The 23,166-nt window shown below is 31.1% G+C and overlaps 2 protein-coding genes across 3 annotated transcripts in view; one reads left to right on the top strand and one right to left on the bottom strand.

Moving 5' to 3' along the window:
- Positions 1 to 420: 420 nt before the first annotated feature.
- On the bottom strand, positions 421 to 5,493 carry LOC115239287 (cytochrome P450 4C1-like). Its single transcript, XM_029813735.1, has 12 exons — positions 5,122 to 5,493; positions 4,718 to 4,827; positions 4,363 to 4,453; positions 3,128 to 3,313; positions 2,807 to 2,906; positions 2,153 to 2,255; positions 1,839 to 1,938; positions 1,618 to 1,724; positions 1,458 to 1,526; positions 1,111 to 1,279; positions 731 to 910; positions 421 to 665 (listed from the first exon to the last, which is right to left on the bottom strand). The coding sequence occupies exons 1-12, from the start codon at positions 5,273 to 5,275 to the stop codon at positions 499 to 501; spliced, it is 1,536 nt and encodes a 511-aa protein (XP_029669595.1). The 5' UTR covers positions 5,276 to 5,493; the 3' UTR covers positions 421 to 498.
- A 9,919-nt stretch (positions 5,494 to 15,412) lies between these two features.
- The window catches only part of LOC115239265 (calpain-C), a 32,890-nt gene continuing 25,136 nt past the window's right edge, over positions 15,413 to 23,166 (top strand). For both annotated transcript variants that reach the window (XM_029813703.1, XM_029813704.1), the window contains exon 1: positions 15,413 to 15,803. In XM_029813703.1, coding sequence (XP_029669563.1) covers positions 15,795 to 15,803 — 9 coding nt within the window. In that variant the 5' untranslated portion in view covers positions 15,413 to 15,794. The remainder of the gene's footprint in view (positions 15,804 to 23,166) is intronic.

A 23,166-nucleotide genomic window follows, 5' to 3' on the forward strand; every position in this document is an offset into this window, starting at 1 on the left:
TTCGAGACGGGGTTATATGGGACTCACCCCTGGCTTAAATAAACAACCAGGGGACTACCCACTAAAACCCCTCCGGGTGGCATACACACCTGGGCGTTTGAGAAGGCCTCTCCGGAATCTGGCATTTGCACTACTTCGGAGAGGCCTTCCGCCCCCGAGCTTTTCCTGCTGGCTATATTTATACCTGTTTTTCAGCTAAAGAGTGTATTAATAATGAGAGTTTATTAGAAATAAAGAGAAATACAAGCACTATAAAATTTTATTCTTTTCATTTAACATGTTTTTGAAATACTAAATATTTAATGTAATAAAGATATAAAAATATGAAACTAATAAAATATGAGAGAGAAAGATTACACATGGAGGTAATAAAAGAATTAATTAGAAATAAAACATATTTAACGTAAAGTATACACACGATCACACATTAAATCATTTTATTGTACAAAACATTTTGATTTCTTACATTCATGTGATATTTGTATTAGTTTTAAACGATTATTTGCGTTTGATTGGGATAAATTTTATGTAAACCGGATGAGAAGGATGAATTATTATATCGAAGCTCAACTGGATATCCTTTAAATAATTTATGGGTTCCAAGTAAAAATTGTGCACCAAAGAAGAAATTATAGCTTTTAACTGTAGCAGACCGAATCGCTGACCTACAATTTGAAGCTTTATTAAAAACTATCGACATGAGAAGAAACGAAAATCGCGAACAATTTACCTATACAATTTCTCGGTCCTGCGCTGAACGGTAGATAGGAATATTGATGACGATTCTGCATTCTCTCTGGCAAAAATCTATCTGGATCAAATACATCTGGATTTGACCAAAAGTTGGGATCTCTGTGAGCTTCGAAGATATCAAGATGTAAGATTGTTCCGGCAGGTACGACATATGAACCTGAAAAGCATATTATAAAATTACAAAATATAAAAATTTATGAAATTAAGAGTTTTTTTGAAAAATAACATGAATATAATATTGTATTCTTAAAGTATTAAACCAATTAAACTTATTTTACATTCAATAGTATGTACTTTAATATATACTGTAAAATGTGACATGTTCAAAGATAAGCAGCAAAAAAAGTGATTAATTACCTAATTTTACATCTTCTTCAACATTTCGTAATATGAAAGACGCGACGGGATATAAACGCAGTATTTCCTTTACACATCTGTCTAAATATGACAAATTTTTCAACGATGTCATGTTAAGTTTTCCTCCGTTCTCTCGCATCACGGTATCGACTTCAATCCTCACACGTTCCTATGTTATTGATAATAATTTAAGTGTATTTCATAATATTCGGTTTTTTATATGCATAGATACCGATAAATTTTTAATAAATTAAAAAATACATTGCAACAAAAGTTTGATATTTGTACTACTTTCAATAATAATAGCAATTTAAATAATATATTGCAATATACTGCGAAAAAGATACCTGGACATCTTTGTTTTCAGCTAGAAGTAATAAAGCGAAGGTTATACTGATCGCTGTAGTATGGTGACCCTGTAATCATTGTCATATGCATATCATCATATAATGAAACGTGCTTAGATGATGTGTACAAAAAATTTATAAAACGATTACAGATACATACCCCAAACATAAAGGTATCGATTTCTTCTTTGATGTCCAAATTAGTTAAAAGATTGTCTTCAGATGCTGCTATTAAAAGATCCAACAAAGCTAGTTGTTTTTTTTTAACTAGAAATAAAAAAGCACATTAATGTTAATCTCATTTTTGCATGCGATTTAGTTATATAATATTATTTTTGTTTAAAATTCAGATTTTAATATTAGCTCTGATCTCTTACGTACTTCCAGATATTTTGACATCATCTATTTCCGTCTCATTTTCAAAGTTTTTCAAATATCGGCCATTGGTGCGTTTGTGATAAAGTTTTCTTTCCGTGATGACCTACACACGAGTACAATATTAAATTTTTAAAATGATTTTTTGTATTAAATAATAATAGTACATTGTACTAGATCATAAATATTAATAGCATAATATATTATTAATATTTATGATTAATCATGTAATCTTGCCGTACAAAGACTACGAGATTTATTGTAATTTTATATAAAAGATAGAGTTTAGCGGATTTAAAATAACATAATTTATAACGTACTTTTTCCGTAAATCCATGCAATATTTTCAAGATCTTCTTTTGCTTTCTTCCTTGTGGCGATAATGAGAATAACAAATCGTTATAAAACCAAGGCCTGAATGCTCTAAACCATAATTAAATAAAACTATATAATTTCAATAATGATGTAATTTTGTAAAAGCCTTATTTAAAGCCGCAATAAAATCTTACAGTAATCTTTAAGTAATGTCATCGAATGTAGAGAATATAGGTAAAAAAATAAATTTAAAACTATGTATCTTACAAAAAAAAATTTAGAATCTTTTAAAAACATTATACTTTTGTTTTAACTATAGATTTTTTGATCAAGGATAATTTCTCTTCAGATTTTATATTGCACAATTCATTTTACTTAATATTTCAATATTCTAACATTTACAATATTTTCAACATTTTAAAGATTGCAAATAATTTTTCTTTTAAAGTGGAACATTTAACGGAGCATGTACAATAGATTTTGATTCCTAATTGTCGCTTTAAACGAATCGATGTCTCAAACTAATTGTTTACCTTTACATGATTATTTAATATTTAATTTGTTATACAAAATATATATAGAAAATATATATCACACACAATCATAACTTAAAGGATTATAAATACTTCACACAATTAATTATTATATCCATAAATTACCTATACAATAGCAATTCGATTATGTCGTGAATTGCATCTCGATACTGTTGCTGGAACTCGTTTTTGCAGATTTTTTGCAGAGAGACGCCCATGGCAGTTTCTGTAAGTACATGTATAACACCGGATATATAGTCGAAGATAATTACAACTGAATATTTCGTAAGTAACTTTGAGTATAAAAAATTGGATATTATCTATCTTTTGTGCAGCATTGATATTCTCTATGGGAACAACTTATCTTCTTATTTTAAACTATGATATCATTTAGAATGAAATCCCTGCACATAATACAGGACAATAAGAACTTTACAGAAAACTTACCACATATGGCGTTTAGCGTATGTTCACTAATAAATGGTACTAAATCTTTTACGACTACTCCTCCGACATCTTTCAAAGCTTTTGTCATACAATTGCCCTCCTTGATCAAAATATTAGTAAATTGATTCAATATATTGAAATGGAACGCAGATGTTAATATCTTTCGTCGCGCATTCCACTTAGCGCCTAGAACAAAACCAAAATAACGCAAATTGTGCGGTTAAATACAAATAATATTATATAAGATTATTCTCTTTCTTAATTTGATGTTTATTGAGCAATTCTCACATAATATTATTAAAAAGTTATTAACAAAATAAGTTTAACGAATAGAACGAAATTTTCTGACATTAATGTTAAGAAGTATACACATATACACAATACACGTATATATAGCATGTGTGTGTATTATGAAGTGAAATTATAAAATATTTTTTTTTTTTAATTTGACGCATAAGGAAAGGAGATTTACTACGTTTTAATACGTATTTGTAGTAAATTTACTTATAAAGAATATAAACAAAGACAGCAATATTATGATTACTATATATTGAACACATATTCCAATAAATATATTCCTTTTTAAATGTACACGGTGTCAGACAATTACGTTCCACTTGTCAAACTTATTTTGTTAATAACTTTTTAGTAAATAATAAGTGACGGCTAAAACTTTTTGAAAGTTACTTAGGGCCATATCCTTGACAACATATACATATCATTGAAATTGGTGAGATTGGTCCTAATATGCATAATTATCTATTTTTTTTGTATCGCGCAAAATTCTTCTATAATTTTTTAAACCTTCTCACGAAATTTGTGTGGTAAAAGGAGTTGCAAGTGTGAACTTGAATTTAATTATTATTTTGTAATTAAAACTTTATGGATTGCCAGTCAAAAATAAAATATAATTTATTAAAAAGTCTATTATGTGAAGGTGTTCGATTTAATTGAAAATTTTCTTTATTTGAAATATCTATTACTTCTATTTACTTAAGAATACACGTATCACGGCGAGATCATCTCTCAATATGATTTTACTTGCAAATTTCTTTCAACTTTATTACTTTTTACAATACGAAAAAAAGTTGTAAGAGTTCATCGTTAAAAATAATATTCAAGCTTAATTCTGCAACTAATTCTGTATTTTATTTGATTTTCTGTGATGGAAACAAATCAAAAACAAATTGTAATAGTAAAGTATGTACAGTTATATATTAATGCCATTATGTTACCTGTGCTGGTGAAAAGACCTGTGCCGAGCCAAGGATGAAACAAATTATATAAACGACTTTTCTCGAAGCGCTTGGTGCTGTTTAGTATCGTCTGAAATCATCGAAAACATGTCAAGAGAGAAACATTAATTTATATTATATCACTCAATCTTTTAGATGCACAAATAACTTATTAATCGTAGCTCAAATTCCTATCTGATCTAGATCGAATACATCGATATCTTCTCTATTTATCTTTTTAAGCTTTTAATTTTTTAATCTTTTTTTATGAGCAAAAATATTCTTGTGAAACGCAAGATTCCTAAATCTGACTAAATTGTAATGCCTACAGACAATCGAATTTCTTTTTTATTACCTTTAGATCATCTGGATGACGGATAGACACACCATACGTGAAGAACATCCATAATTTAAAAATAGGATAATACTTATTAGATAGGTTACGCTTCAATTTCCATTGTTCCTCTAAAAATATATTATAAATATCAATACAAAAATTTTGGTGGGATTAATTTTATCGTTATTTTATTGCATTTTTACTCAGATACGTTGAAAATAAACAATTAATAATTATGATAATGATTTGCAAATGGATATTGCCAAGAGAAGGAGCTAAAATATGTAATCTGTTTGCGGATAGGTTTTGATAGGTATACGTTCCAGAGCACAAGGTTTTATGAATTTAACTTTTGCGTATATGTGCATAAATGACGGATCGTCTGACAATTAATGTAAATAGATTAGATATTTTATATTTGCCTGCTGAAAGATAAAGTTGAAATGCATTGCCAGCGATCGGATTGCCCAGTGGTCCCGGTATAAGATTAATGAGTCGTCCAGTTCTTCCATAATGTACGTAATAATAATATACCAATAAAATAAACATGGATAATAACATTATAGTGATAAACATCGTTTCTTGACGTGATGTTCTTGATCGTTTAATTAAGGTTGATCTTCTTTAGCTTACTGATTTACTGATTCTTGAATACACATTACAAAAGCCTTTTTTATTTTTGTTGATTATTTAATTGTTAAAATTTCAAGAAGTAAAAATCAAGAGACACGGTAGTGTCTCGCGCCAAATCACGCGAAGCAAAGATTGCGCGCAGCAATGGCGAGATCATAGACATAATATATCTAGACCGAGCGTTTACCTTTATTTAAGGAATGGGGGTAAAGATGCTTGTAGAAAAGGACATACTCTGTTTCGTGCCCCTTGTGTTCTCTCTCGCTCGTACATAGCATAGCGTTCTCTTTCGTTATGCTACGTGCGAGCGAGAGAGAACGTAAGGGGCACGGAACAGAGTACGTCCTTTTCTATGTGCACCTTGGCCACCACTTCACAACACTCGGTCTAGATATACTATGTCTATGGGCGAGACACACCGTGTATCTATACGCGAGTCGGACACCCGTATTAAGTTGGCCCCCCCCCCCCCACCAAAGCCAAATAAAGTCGCATCTATCAAATAATTTAGTGCTAATTATGTGCTAATTAGTTGCCGTAGTCCGGATTTTGTTGCTCAAACCGTTTAGCAGGAATTTACGTTCAAAATGGTTGGGGGGGGGGGGGCAGATTGACATTAAGACAGCCCCCCCATAGTGAAAAAGAAAATATAGAATGCTCAAATCAAAAAATCAAATACACCAGAATTTGTTGCTATTTTGTTGCTCTGAAATAACACGAAAACATTTTAAAAAAAGGATATTGTTTAATTAATACCACTATACACTCAGTCTCGCCGCGCCGTGCCATCCACTTGCGCGAAGTGAAAGTAACTAAAAGAATTTGTTGCTCGCATGTTTTTGGTATTAAAATAATCTGTGAACAATATATTATCGAAATATGTAAGAAACCGAATTTGTTGCCCATTTTAAAATAATAAAAATCGACACTTTGTTGCCGCGGACCTTATATGACGCACTATCATAACGTAAATTAATTAAAAGAATTTGTTGTTCGCATGTTTTTAGTACTAAAATAATCTGTGGACAATATACTATTGAAATATATAAGAAACTGAATTTGTTGCTCGATTTAAAATAATAAAAATCGACACTTTGTCGCCGCGGACCCAATATGACGCGCGCTATCATAACGTAAATTAACTAAAAGAATTTTAGTTGTGTCTTGCCAAGCATCCAGCGCGAACATAACACCGAGCGTCCAGCGAGAACGTAACAATATTGTCTACAGATTATTTTAATACCAAAAACATGCGAGCAACAAATCCTTTTAGTTACTTTTACTTCGCGCATGTGGATGGCACGTCGCGGCGAGACTGAGTGTATAGTAGTATTAATTAAATAATATATATTTTTTAAAAAATGTTTTCGTGTTATTTCAGAGCAACAAAATAGCAACAAGTTCTAGTGTATTTGATTTTTTGATTTGAGCAGCAAAATCCGGACTACAGCAACTAATTAGCACATAATTAACACTAAATTATTTGATAGATGCGACTTTATTTGGCGTTGGTAGGGGACCAACTTAATATGGGTGAGTCGGACAATTAAGAATATCCGATATTATCAGTTCTCAATAACCGCTGAACGGATCGAGTTCTTACTAGGCTTAATCAATAACTTGAGTTTGATTGATATAAGAAAAATGTCTTTATTTTTGCTTTGCATGTTCTATAAAGCAGAGATATTACGAAGCAAAGTCGAAATGTAGAAATTTTCATTTGAGAAACGTCCCACTCTCCGTCAGAAAAATGTACATTTTCAATAAAATCAAGAATGTCGAATAAAATGACAAAACGTTAAAAATGTTTTCGTGTTATTTCAGAGCAACAAAATAGCAACAAGTTTTGGTGTATTTGATTTTTTGATTCAAGCATTCTATATATTTTTTTCACTATGGGGACAGCTGGCTTAATGTCTAGCTGGCCCCCCCCCCCCCTAGAAATTTTCATTTGAGAAACGTCCCACTCTCCGTCAGAAAAATGTACATTTTCAATAAAATCAAGAATGTCGAATAAAATGACAAAACGAGCCATGCTGGGTATTAAGGGCGCATAAATGTTTATTATAAAAGAATTACATTAAAATTTAAACTCGCGAAAGGCGGACGTTTCAACCCTTTTTTTTAGTCATCTTCTGCGCACACTTTATTAATTAATAAAATTAAAATATAAGCATATAAGTGATTCTTAGGCGGTTAAGAAGCGCATAGATACAAAACCGATTAAGCTGATAGTAGATAGCGCAGGTCTCTCACATTATCCCAGTAAAGGCGAAAGAATATTTTCAAGAGCATCCATGTCGTTACGAGGAAGAAATCCTCGATACTTTGGTCAGAAATTGAATTGAACATGGTGCTACATTAATTATGTCTGTAAATTAAGCGCAATGGATTTTATGTCGAAATGACGAGAGAGAAGGGCTTCGGAAATTACATTTGTAAAACTTACAGATAAGCGAAGTAACGCACAGGTCGACAATAAATAATCGGGATGTAAAATCGCAGAGAACTAGACTCACTGACTATCGGCGTAACAATGAGCATAAATTATCGTTAGACGAAAAGGTATAAAATAATAAAAACAAACGTTACCGCTATAGACAAACAACGGCGCAAAACAATTAAATTTAAGAAGGTTATCGATAATCTCCCGAACTACTCGACTCTGAAAAATGATTTCAACACACGCATTAAACAATTAATTGCTAATATCAAAAAATTTTTTAAAGATGATGATAATATAATTGCCACAAGCGCGGACAAGGGGAACATCACAGTTGCTCTCAATAAAAATGGATACTTTAATAAGATCGAAAAATTGTTGAAGGATAATAATACTTACAATATCGTCATAAAAGATCCTATAAAAAGGCTTATGTCATGTCTATGGGACTTGCTAAAGAGATGATGATACGAAACGATTGTGTATACATTTAATAAAATTATAACAATCAAACCAAGCTAACAACTTGCGGTATTTGAGAAAACTTATGTGAAAATAATTATGTGTTCAAAATGTTTATTAAAATTTTTAGTTTATACAAATACTGTCGATTACTTACCTAAGAAACTCACTTGATGCGACGAACAGTTGAAACACTACTCAAATGTTTAAAATGGAATTGTAAATATCTTTAAGCAGATGATGCCAATAAAACATATTTTTTCTAACTGATAATAGCAATCGAAGACGCCTATATATATAGTTACGGATCAGGAATTAATTTCGAAAGTCACAGTCACTTCTGAAGAGTTGTTTGCGGCCTTCGAAATTAATTTATGATTTTCTCTCAAAAAAGTGTATAGACCTATAAAATATATACCATCTATCATTCGCATTACGCAATATTTGACCGTCAATTTTATATCATTGATTATTTCAATGAAATGTGTAATGAAACGAAACGAGATATAGAATATTATAAAGATCAATGTCTTTATTCTTCTTTAAATATATAAATTTTAATTATTATATTAAATTTCAACTGCATGATCATTTTTATTTTTAATCACGTAGAATTTTATGAAAATCATATGCATTCTCCCATCGGTGATTCCCTTTTACAAGCGCAAATAATTTGTAATAAATGTCAGTTAATTGGTTCACATCTTTTTCAACTTGATATCAAGAGATACGGTAATGTCTCGCGCTAAGTCACGCGCAGCAACAACAAGGTACCCCGCGTATTTATACGCAAATCGGCCAGTTGAGATTTCAATAACGGTTGAAGCGATCGAGTTCTTACTAGACTTAATTTATAATCTTATAGCTTTAATTAATCTTTAATTAATCTTAATCTTATAATTTTCAAAGTATACAAAATATATATTATATAAGACCAACAAAAAATTAATTTTATTTAGAATTATATCTAATTTAGTTACATCAATAATTGCAATGTAAATGTATTAAGGAATACATTAATTTTAGCATATTATTTAGTTTAGCAGCGCCAAGTTTCTTTAAGCAAAATTTTTTTATTTTTTTTTATTTGTATTAATTTTTGATTTTTGTATAAATTTTTAATTTTAAGTTTTAATGTTTCTATTAATATTTTATTTTATGTTTTTTCTGTTTTGTGTCATTAAATAAATTTTAGAATTTTTATTTAGTTAGCATAACTTTTTAATATCATTATTTTTGTAAGAAATTAAAACAACTATTTTGTACAACTGTTTCCGGTTAAAAAATTGGTATAATTTTTTATTTTCAGTTGGCGCAATTTTTTGATATCATTATTTTTGTAGGATACATTTTTTTTGATTAAAATATTTTTATAAATTTTTATTTCCAATTATTTAAAATAACATTATTTTCTACAGATTAAATTTAATAATATTCACAATATCACCGAGACACGATGACACACAGTCAAAATCTCTGTTGCAAAATCGTATAATTTCGAAGTCTACTTAATATTCAAACACGTGTTTGCCGCGCAACTTTCAATTTCTCATAGAACTGTACTGCGTAAAACCACATGAATAATTACATAAGAACTCGTGGGAAAGTTCACGGATAATCGATTTTTAGATTCATTAAACGCCTCATCATCGTTAGATTTTATGCTCGATAAATTTTTATTTGCACATCTTGCCGGGTGAAATCAATTGTCATTGTGGTTGACTTCTGTTTTCGTGCGTTAGCGATCGCGCTTATTGCGGCAGTCACCATAAACAAACATTTTATTGCCAAATGTATCATTAAGAAATACAAGCAAGGAAGATACACAAGCGTCGGAGGCAACTTGTTGCTAATAAAAATTTTCCCGCTTGTATCTTGAGAGTATAAATGTGTTTTGCAAAATTATTATATAAATTATATAAATAATGATGGTAAAATGATAAAATAAATGATTAATATAATATTAGGTCTACCGGAAAGTTCTGTCCGTTTCTATCACAACAAGTCTCGACTCTCGACACGTAAGCACATGTTTATTTGGCGCATGTGTACCTCTCTATTTTTATCACTTAATGTATACATACTGACGTAGCAAATTAACTAAAATAAAGTTGGTAATAAAAGTTTGTATTTTGTTTTATTCCAAAAACGGACAGAACTTTCCAGTAGACCTGATACAATTAGAGTAAAAAACAATTACAAATATGAAGTAATCATTATATTAGGAAAATAAAGCGAAACGAAATATAGTTCTAAAATTAAAACTATGTTATCTCCATTTCCGCTGTTCTTTGGCAATGCAATCGCAGATGTTACGGAAGTGTCATCCACTGTGGTGTCAGAGAAATCTGATTCCCAAAAAGCATCGACTCCTTAAGAAGCTACGACGATCTTAACAAGGACCTTTTCGATTAATCACAATCAATCAATCAGTCGCAGAAAAAGATGAACGTAATATTGATTTGGCAAATCAAAAAACTCATAATAAGGAAGGTGAATCGCATGACAATCAATGATAATGATGCAAATAAGGATGTAGAGGAAAGTAATGTGTGTTTGCGTAACGCAAACAACACGACATAGAAATAGTATGTTAATTTACGCATGTATTTTAATATATGTGTATTTATATAGAATGGTATTTGTAAAAACTGTGATGCTCCTACAATGTCGGGATGTCCAATACCTCGAAATGATTTCTCACACACAAAAGAAACTAAGAAATAATTTTAATATCCTCAGTAGCTAGAAATATTTTCCCAAAAAAATTATATCAATTAATTAATAAAATATATTCGTTCGTAACCATAATTTTTCGTATCAAGAAAATCAATAGAAACGGGCAAATTAATTGAAATTTGAAATTGCTTGAAAAATCGAAATTTATCTATATACACGTACAGTAGCTATATGTTCAATCTGTTATTAAGTTTTTTAGCATTAAGAAAATAATAATACTAATATTAACAATGATAGAAGAACATATACGCTTTTAATGAAGAAAAAGAAAAAAAATTTATCTTGCCTTCAAATATATTATTTAAATTAATTTCCTGATTTGATTTCTAAAAAGCGTGTCGCAGTCGTCGTTTACTACTGAAACCATTGCTTTCAGAAATCGCCAGAAAAACTTGGATTTAATTCTAATCCTGCAATAAATATCCCCAATTTTCAACAGAACATTAAACTAGATGTCGCGATCTTAGAAGAAGACAAGATCTTACGCGAACCGACAAGAAATAATTCTCCATGATGAAGATTATTTCGATTCCTTGCCGGTATGAATTATGCAACTTTATTAACATTTATATGACGAGCTGCGGGACATATAAGATAAGATCTCTTAGCTAAGACAGCGATCGCGTCCAAAAATGCGAAAGAAACGCGGTGTTTTCGCAATATAGCTAATTAATAAAATAACAAATATTTAATTCCGACACGAAATTCATAGATATCAATCAAATCAAAATTAAATCATTTCGAAATAATTTATTCGTGGTTCAGCGATGTTGAAGGCAGTCGTCAAATATCGTGTACAAAAAGCTAGTATTTAATTGTTAGCTTAACATCAAATCTTTGCATTCTTATTCAATAATTTTTTTGTTAAATACTAGAAAAATTAGCGATATTCGTGATATTTATAAAGTTTGAAATATAATTTCGCGAATTTAGCGACGATTCTTTGATATGAAAACACAAGCTCTTAAGTTTATAAATATTTTTAAAATAAATGATATGGAAACTAATATTCTTAACAAATATATTAATTTAGAATTTCTATTATATTTTCAAAGAGAGATAATTAATTATTAATTATATTAAATTATTTCTTGATATTTGTCGCGATCGCATTTAGAAAAGAAATGACGGAGCTTTTCGCGTTCTACTACCTTACTGTTCGAATGTTACCATGCGAGTGATAAAGTCATAAGTCGTAACACGTTGTTGTGCCTCTAGCCGCTAAGGAAGAGGTCTTTAAGGATTTATACGCCCAAAGGATTAGGATCCACGCTCGAAATAAGACACTCCCGGACGTTAGGTAGAAATTGATATATTTCACAGGTTTTTGTACACTTTTACTTATTCGCGATTATAATAGTCGGGCGCGATACGTACGGTACTTCGATACTATTGATATATGCGAGCGAGTAGCGAGCGATGTTAATGAGCTATGTTACTGAGCTAGCGTCGGTGCATCTCGCGCTTATTATATATCTTAATTAATTAGGTCGTTGATTTGGGAGGAGTGTGGTGTCCCTGACCGGAGTATGTCTCGTGCTCCGCTCGTCAGCTGTCTCGTCAGCTGCTTACTCAGCTTCCGAGAACTTGACCGTGACTTCCTTCTCTTTAGTCACGTATCTTACTTTTATTTTATTAATAATCTTTTATTACTTTTATTCTTTCTTAATTATCTTTCCTTGATCTCTTTTCTAATTTTAATGCATTGCTTTACTCAGCTCTTTCTTAATCTTTTCTGTTTAACTTTATTGTTTTATCTTTTAATATATTGAGAAATTGGTCGGGTTACGACAACGTTAACAATAGCACGCTAATGTTTACAACGCCAAAGCCGAATACCATGTTATTGATAAATAATTTACAATTTTCCTTCCTGTCATTTCGATTCTTAATTAAATGTGTATACATCAGAGCACGAAATATAAACATTATTGATAATTCGTTGTCGTAATATTTTACATATTATACATACATCATATATACACGCGGAATATTAATGTATAAAAGTACTTTAAATTGTAGATCAATTACTTATTAGATGATTGATGTATCATTATAAAAATGAGTTTTGTGTGCAAATTTGATTAATATAAATATAATTTATCAATAATATTAATAATATAAATTATTTACCGGTTTGACGCTATTCTGGCTTTAAAACACAAAATTCTTTGCCCTGATTAATCAATCAAACACTTACTCAAAATATTTCATTAATTAATCTAATAATACAAATATTGTAATACCAGAACCCAAGACAAGATTTTTATGACGGAGTTTTATTCATTAATCGGTCTCAGAGCGATCAAACCTATTTCACTCGAAAACGCTATACGTTACTGCCGGCATAGCTCTTACGTTCATTAGAGAGTACGCAAACCTCCTCACCTGGTAAATGTCTTCGTTAAGGTGAATATACCATCGGAGGAGGAGGAAAAATGTAGGAGGATAATTTTTTCTCATTTTTTATTTCTATTTCATTTTTATTTTAATACACAAAATAATACAATAAATTTAATACAAAATAATTTATTATACGGAATTACATGAAAATGTCTAAAATATGCGTATAATAAAAAATTTACTATTAGAAATTTTTAGACTAGACAAGGCTTTTTAGCGACGGTTAATTATATAGCGCAATATTTATTATTAATAATCGACATGCAAAGCAATTATTCTGCCAAAGAAGTCAATAGAAAATGTTAGTTAAACTTTTTGATATAAAATAATAATAAAATGTCAAAAGACGATAACAAATGCAATAAATCATTAAAGTAATGATGGAGAAGTGAGAAATTAAAAAGCAATCGTTTTATGTTGCACATAGTTGCAGAAAACTATTAGCAACATATTTTTCAATGAAAATTATAAATTTTACGTTTTTCATAAATATTTAAAAAAATATTAATTTTAAAAGAGGAGTAATTGTTTATTATAACGAAGCAATTCAGGAACAATCGTTTAAACTATTGTTCAGTAAAAAATTTGATTTCCGAGCGTCAATTTATTTTCCTTGCCATTCCGGTCTTGTACCATACAATGTCGCCTCTACATCCATTTTACAACCCCGGGAACTACATGATCACATCCGCTTTTCAATGCTATTGGTAAAATCTCTCATTGGTTTGGTTTGTGTCTGTGCTGCGCATCCATAATTATGGATCAAGTATATAGAAATATTTTCTTAAAGGAAAAAGCTGGAATGGTCGCTCTTAGAGACTTCTCTCTGTGATAATAATCTTTCTTTAAATTACAAAAATTATTCTAAAATGTGAATAAAGCGCATTAATATCAGAAATAAAAAATTATAAAATAAATACTATAAAAATAAGACAAATTATTTATATCATAAAGTCATATAAATTGAAGAAAATGAAAAGGTTAATTAGGGTTATTTGATTTTAAGTCTGCATCATGTATTGTAATGAAAATATGTACAGTGAAAACTCTATAAAGAGAATTTTAAATGAATTAACTGTTACATTCGAAAAGAGTTTCTGGCATGAAACCAAGTGAACCTTTCGAGCCAAGTCAATGTGCACAAGCTTTCACCAGAACGAGTTGCACCTTCAGGCTATGATCGAGTCTCTCCGTCGCTCTCTTCGAGATCGACTCCTCTGTTCTTCACCCGTTCCCACTTCTCTTTATAATCATCCGTTTCTCTCTCGTACTTTCCACCCGCGAATTGAGACAAGACCGACCCGTTTCCATGGCGTCGATAGATGAAATATTGTCATCGACAATGATATCATCATTAATTGCTCGTATTATTAGATGCTATATGTAGTGCTCTTTCAATAATCCTGTCATTTGGCTCTTATAATTGCAGTCCATACACTTGTCTCCGTCTTGATCTTCTTCTATGTAGATCCTATAAGGGGTTTGAAATTATATGTTTCTAACATACGAAATGAAACGCTGAGGAAAAATAGAATCAGAGAACACACCGCAATTAACGCTTTCAGATTGTCCTAGAAGTCCAAGAATTGGTCTTATTGGTCTTAAACAATTTTTGATCTTAAACTTTTTCTATCATGCTAGTAAATTACAGAAATAAAGCAAAAAAAAAAAAGAAATTATAAATTTTATAAAATGGAAGACATTTTACTTCAATATCTTTTATATATTTGTCAGAGAAAAGTATGTAACTTTTATACAGAAGGTTATATAACGTGTTGTTGCATCAAAATGTTCATCAGCTTCATGATATAGACAAAGTGTCGATTGTTTGCTTTATAATTATATTATGTTTTAGTCAATTAAATGATACTTAGCTTTTTTCCTTGCCACATGAGGAAAGAGACAGCAACACGACCGGTCATAAGGAGGAGAGGGAGAGAAAAAGAGAGAGAATCGCCGACAGTAACTTGGAGAAGGAGGAGGAAAGCCAGCCAGGATGGTTGGTGATCGGCTTCGGATCCACGAGTGGCAGTACATGGTGCGAGTAGCCGGCGTACAGTCAGTCACCAATTCGTGCCACTCGGTTGTAGTCAGTCGGTATTAGACAAGCAACTCCGTTCGCGGGGCCTCTCGCGCCTCGATTCGCTCAGGATTTGTTCCTCATTTTTACCTGTTTGCCGGAAATTGCGCTTTTGATTTTTGTTTCCGCAACGAGATCATTTACTCGAGAGAACTTCGGAGTGGCGCGCAAACTTAACAGTAAGTGCGCGGAGTGTCTCGATATCGAGTGCTGGATGAAGACACTTGTCTGGTATAATAAGTGATAAAGTGTCGGCTGCGCGAAGATTCGAAGAGGTGCTCGAGCGGCCTCTTGTTGGCGATATTCTAGAAGAAGCTACAGAAACCTGACTACGAATGGTTAACGTGAGTATTGTGTTAAATTGAGTATACGTACGAAAATGCAGTAGATTTATTAATGATATCCAGCGTTAAATTAAATTTTAGGAAAAGATATGTTTAAATTGAAAAATACATATAAATTGTCATCATTTTTTGCTTTGTTTAGTATATATGTGATAATTAAAAAATCTTTATATGATGACGATTCCAAATTATAGCAAACGGCAAATTACATTAACAACAAAAAGAGCAATAAGTAAATAATTGTACCAATATTCATGTTTCAATCATAGAAAAATTATGCATTTTTATTGTTTTTTGTTGAAAGTAAATAATTATAAACTTTGGTGGAAGGGCACACTTAACAAATGTTTAACTACGTATTACAAAATTTAATTATAAGGCATTAAAAATATTAGAGTTACATGTCACATATACAGAGAGGCAACTCTCTTTGAGATCTTTAAATTATTTTCTTTAAAATATTAAATAGATCGGAAATCTCTTGCGTTCTATTCTGTATCATTTTTTGTTTAGTTATACAAGTTTGACGATTATCTATTTAGACCCCGCTTCAAAAACACTGGCCCACTTTTCCTTCCGTTCTCTGTATAAAGGTAGTTTTGGCTTACGAAAGACTTTTTCATACTGCCCACATATCTCCATTTCAGCGATAGTTTGCTATGGAATTTCTAGTAAGGTGCGGCGCGCTATGTGACTTGAATGATTTCTTTGCGTGAAAGTCATCTCGCTCTGTTTGTACCGAATCTATAATAGCTAGTGAAATGGAAACTATTGGCCCGCGCATGGCATGATAATTTTAGCGCGAAAAAGACGAACATTTTTTTACAGTGAAACAACAGCATTTTTATCTTATTTACGAGCGTGAAATATTAGCATCACATTATCCAAAAACTCTATTTTTATTATAATTTTATTAGTACATTTAATATCTCATTCGTAATATAATATATGTAAATATACTATTCCATGTAAAGAAGAGAGTTTGAAACATTGCATAATAACTGGAAATATAATTATTCCTAGTGCAATGTTTCCAAAATTAAATTGTATCATATCTCTTTCACAATGACGGATTAAAATCATAAATTATTTTTTACATGACAGATTACCCATAATAAATGCGAGAAAGCTTACAATACGTGATTTTGTATATATTTAAACTTTAAAAGTAATAGGAAATTTTCTACTAGAATGATTTTATAGATTCGTTACGCCTCGTAAAACGGTTCGCATTTTAAACTCTAAACACACATACCGTTTACGATCTTTGATCGAAATTTCTCTTTTATATTCGTACAATTTCCGATTTCAAAATCCAGTAATTCTTAATTTTATATGCAACTATGTTTACATTAATTAGCATCCATTTTCGAGACTACTTTGTCTATATATGAAAAGTATATTTTAATATGCAAGACTTTCTAAAATTAGCAATTTTTTATAATAATGTTCTAAATTCTATATAAAAGCAATTTGATCTATAAAAAGATTTTTTATACATTTATTTTTTGTTTACACATCTTGTTATTTATTTAAAATTAAAATTTTGATAATAAAAATTATATTACGTAATATATTTATATTTTATTTGCATATTCAATTTTATGTAAAGAATAAAGTTGATATACTTAATAAATAACTATTACTGCATCAAAAAAACAAACTATCCTGAGGGTACTTCCGTGCTTTCTTTCTTCGTCTCTGCAATTGCTCGTGAACTCAGTAATTTTGTTTAGCACTTAACTTTGATTACTGTAATGAATTGTCCGCGAACATAGGACATCGTTGTTGTGAAAGAATCCATGCGGCCCTGAAGTATTTTTACTTTCGAATGCGTAACCCATAACCACAAATCTCTACCTACGTTTTCAAACTCCGTCTCGAAGTCCATTAGCTTAGGTCAGTCATCTCAGCCTTATAAGCAAACATCCGCCTAGTATATAATCCACGTAATACTTCTTCCGTCCAAAAATGTTGCTCTATCGAAAACGAAATGAGGCGATTATGACATCAGTTCCTTTAAAATGTATTTGAACTATGACATCTTTATGAAACGTATTAACACCCAACGCGAAAAAATTATTGTTGTTGTTACTTCCAATCTTTTCTTTTTGAATATTATAAAGAAATGACATAAAAAAGACGTAATAATTGTAATTTTAAAAGAATTTTTACGCTTGCAAATCGTTTGTGCGTCTCAATGTTTTTGCGTCTCGCTCGGTGTAACGTTCGTGCAATTATTATATCAGGATAAATTAATTATGCGCTCTTACTCCAGCAATTAGCGCATTAACGTCTTACATTTGCACGAGTTGCTCATTGCACTTTCTCAGCAACGAAATCCGCACTAGAAGATAATCCGGTCGTCAAATGAAGAAACAAGAGAAAGAAAGAGAGAGAGAGAAAGAAAGAGAAAAGACGAGCTCACCTGTTCGCCCGTGTTCTCGACATGGTCGAGGAACTTCGAAGTCGACCGGCCGTTTCTACTCCGTCGCCGCTACGAGATTTTCTGCCTCCCGCAAAACCGGGTCTTCTTCTCTCCACGACCTCGAAACACACAAATTATAAACGGCGCGAATGTCGCGAATATAGGAACATCGATAGAAGAGACCAGTATAAGAAAACAGTAACGTAAGGTAATTTAGAGACATCTCGACCTGCTAACATAAAAATAATAATTCTCGATTAACCAGTTAATATTTTAATATTTTCAATATTAAAATAGAGATACTTCAATCCTTATTTTATGTATACAAAACAGACTGAAATCATAAATATTTAAAAATAAATTTGTTTTATGTTTATAAAGATTAATTGTTTTTTTTTCTTATTACATTAAAGAAGATCTAGACACTATTCACGGACAAAATTCAGACATTTAATACTAAAATAATACTTTTTTATTATATATACAAGTATATTGTATGTATTTTGTTTAAATTATAATAAAAATATTCTTGAAATAAATATGTACTATTATTATATATGAATAAATAGAACTAATTAAACATATAACTTTTCCACATAAATTTTATTTAATATAAATCAAAATTGCATTCATTTTTATACATTTATATTATTATAATAAAAACACTTCACTTATTAGCGTTTTTATTAGAGTTTGTTAAATTATTAGATGTTGAGATTTTTCATGTATATCAAAATATTCTTAAACTATCTTATATTGACACGCAAATTTGGGTACATACTTCATTACAACGTAACATATTTCAGTCAAGTTAAGAATTATCGAAGACAAGAATTGTAGAAAGTCGTATTTTTCAGATATCCTCCGATAAAGAGGTGCGTTCTCCTTGCCATCCAGAGTTTACTGCTCCCAGACGCGCGGCCCTTTCTCGTTCTCTCCCGCAAGTGGAACCGGCCGTAAAAATGCGAACTAAGAGAGAGCACGTCCTGCGTAGCCTCGAGATTTATTAATCTGCCATATATTAGCTATGTGTCGCTGTGTAGAACGTATGCGTGTTGGATTACGAGACGAGACGAGCCGCATCATTACGCGACTCGAGTTTTACATACCTTCGTAGGTGTTGCGGTTTTCTTGGTCGGTCGTGCCGCATAACATTATGTTTGTGGTACTTATTTCTTTATATACTGGGAAGTCGTCACATGTTTTAATGGACGTATTCTTCCTGAGTTTGTAGAACGTGAATTTATCGCATTCTTTCTTTTTCGCCTAGCAGATAATCAAGTTTTAAATCAGGGATTCTAAAGTCTGGATATATTGAACTGTTAGACCCGTTCTACAATACGTCGTATGTCGTTAGTCGTAAGCAAATTGACCGATAACAGTCTAATATTATCGGAATAATCATGGTTGGTCAATTTGCGATTAATGACATATGCCTTATTGTAGAACGGGCCTTAGACTAACACTGTTGGAAATGATTCGGTGTGAGCATTGCTTGATGCGAGGAATAGAAGAAGAAATTGCAATTCGAGGCGAAAAATAAAGCAGAGAGAAATACGATAAACTGGAGGCAAAAACTCAAGGACATTGAAAGATCTTAGCTTGTTTTATCGATACCATGAAAAAGGTCAAAACAGAAGCTAGTTTCTTGAAAAGATAATTTATTGTATATTAAATTAATAATTGTATGCATTGGAATTTTGCGTTACATCATTTCAAGATAAAATTAATTTTTTTATGTAATTGTTCATTTAATATAAACAGTATTTTTTAGTAGGATTCTACCAACAGTAAACGCAATGGCATACATTAATACTATGCTGAATAATTTTGTTATTCTGAATAATGTTAATCAAACATATAAATCATTTTTTATATATAAAATACGCAAGAAAAATTAGCAAGATTTATGCGAAATATTATAGTCAAAAACTTTTGACGATTTTTTAAATCGATAACTGAAACACACGCGATGAATCAATCGAATAAATCCGTTAACTTGTGGAAATTATTACTCATCGGTCTCTTACAGACTGTTGAAGGAAAGTGTTTCTCGGAACATGAGGATCGTTCAGGTTCGAGCAAGTCAATTGTAGACTCGAGCGAGGCTCTACGATTCAGGATCCACGATGAAGAGTTCGAGCATGATTGCGAAGAGTGCAGCAACCTCGCTAAGATCATCAGAAAAATGTTTAAGTGATTCTTTGCGAGGAAACTTGACTCGTTGGGCAAGTCCACGTAAATCATTATTCGTTCGGGATGAAATTAATGTCAGTTAAAGGATACTATAATGCACGTCGGTTAGTGCTGGCTGACATGGAATTAAGTAATATGAGTTTCGAAGAAAACAACGATTTATGGCTTTTTGCACGCACTATGATAACGTTTGTATTATTATATAATTATATAATTTGTTACTCATAAATAACTGTCTTATCGTCCACTTTTGATTCATCGATATATTTAAAACAAAAGTTAGAAACGTGCTAAAAAAAACAGCACGCAACTGGTTTAACTTTAAAACCGATTTGTGAAAATGTCAGATCGTTTAAGTGAAATCATGAGGCAAATACAGGAATGCTGTTAACTAATTTATATTCCGCGATATTTTATTAATGTTAATAATATTAATAAAATTTTTATTAAAAGAGATATTCTGATTCCTTTTTATCATAAATAAATATTTATTTTATAAAATAGCCATTTATCTTTCTCTGATGATCTTAACGAGGTTGCTACATTTTTCGTGATTGTGCTCGAATTTTTCATTATCGATCTTTAATCTAGAGCCCCGTTTCAGTTTACAACTGACTATAAATATTAAATATATAAATATAATATAAATTAATAAAATAAATAAATTTATAAAATAAATTATAAATATAGATATATAAAAAAAGCTAAAAAATGTCTTGATATAAAAAGCTGTCTTTATTGTTCAACGTTGCATAGCATTAAAGAATGATCTTTTTGTCACTCGTTCTATGTTGTCTTGAAACTAAGAAAATCTTGAACTTATCGAAGGCTACAGCGACAAACGTAGCTTGTTATCGAGATAAGTCAGGAGAGACTTATCGTTAATACACCAGACTCGGCATAGAAGTGCATATATAAAGGCCCGACAAAACGCGCGTGGAAAATTACGAGTCGCGTTCCTTGATCGACGGAGCGATAATGTTACAGCGCTTGCATAAATTTCCGGCATTTGCCAAGGGAAGTGGAAGCATGAGTGGCTCTGCTTGCGGGTTGTTTGATTATCGTGCGAGGGGATCGCGAATGAAAGACCCTGCGCGAAGAATCACGAGATGAACTATTTTAAGCAGCTGGGCTTAAACGGTTATATGACATCTAATAATAATATCTTAAAAAATATTTTTAGAACAATATAAAGTTCGAGAAGCTTTTTATTTTTAATTGTTTATATAAACAAAATTTATATAGCTATCTTGATGATTTTATTATAATTAAATTACATTTTTAATTATCAAAGAAAAGTAAGAGGTAGATCTCGGATATTGTATACATCTATTATCTCTTATACTTATATTATCGCACGTTATGTTACCCGAAGTGTATAGAAATAAATTTACTTTTGATATAAATATATAACTACCGGCAAAATTGTTAACATCGTACGCCATTATATCATACAGATGAAATATTATGTAGACATTATTGCAAATTATAGAAATAGTGCATAGCAATGATATGATAAATGAAAAAACGTCAATTATAATATCTAATAGATATATTTTACTAGCATTTTAATTATTATAAAGAAGATATCATTTATCAATATGTGTTTTCTTTTCCTTCTTCTTTCTTTTTCTTTAATCAGTTTATTTTTTTATATATGCAAATAGAGCTTAATTATTCTTGATAAATATTTAAAAATAGATATATAAACATCGAATAGACAATCCAAACTCAATAGATATAAACAAAGTAGATACAGAGATACAAAGTGGATATTGATAAAGTGGATACAGACTAGTGGTTACGGATAAAATAAATACAGACATCAAATAAATCATTCAGATTAAATCTCAAATTTATGCTTGCTTATTAGTGGGCTTTTTCGTATATCTTGATATTTTTATTTAACGCCAGCATACTTTAAGTACTGCTAGATTTATCGGTACATCTCTGATTTAAATAGCTAAAATTTGACTTTTATCTTGCAAAGTTGCTTAGTTTCAAAAAGATTAATAGTGCTTCAGCTCACGCAGTCGCCCAATTTTCTGCAACGCCAGGCATTTGAGTACATCTCCAGTGGCAACTTTCTAAGTTTCTAGTTTCGCACCGAGTGAAAATGCTGAACCAAGTGTTGTGGAAGTGTCGTGCCTTGGATTTCCGGCAGGGAAATCGTACCTGCTCAAATTGTCGATTACGTAAAACCGCTCGCGGAATCGTTTGACCCGCAAGAAAAATCAACTGAGATTATCTGAAGTGACACTAAAGTGAAACATGATTACGTTTCTCGGCTTTTAGAGATAAGTCGAGACGTTAAAAAATGCAGCCACATTCTGGGATACAGCGGCATCTCGAATTGCGTTGAGTCGTAGACACAAAGTATACCGAGTGAAGAGAGTTCTCACACAAGAGAGCAAAAGAGCGTTTGTGATGAGGAGAGAAAGTACTTTTGCAGCAAGAGACAGAACAACCAGCGGGATCCGACAAATTATGCATAATCGAAATTACTGTCATTTCCCCTTTTTGTCGTTTGACTTTGTGCTTTGATGGCGTGAAATCAGTCATCACAAACTCCTGGTTTTATTTGCGGTCGTAAATAAATACAATCTTGAAATACTATCACACGAGATACAATAAAGATTTAACGAAAATTACATGATGTCTTTGAGTGATTTATTTTACTCTTTCTTTCTTTCCCAGAATAAAATTATTTATTTTATATTTTATTGTAGCTGTATTATA

Source organism: Formica exsecta, unplaced genomic scaffold (genome assembly GCF_003651465.1).
Source record: "Formica exsecta isolate Colony F162 unplaced genomic scaffold, ASM365146v1 scaffold37, whole genome shotgun sequence".
In the NCBI taxonomy this organism is placed as follows: Eukaryota; Metazoa; Arthropoda; class Insecta; order Hymenoptera; family Formicidae; genus Formica; species Formica exsecta.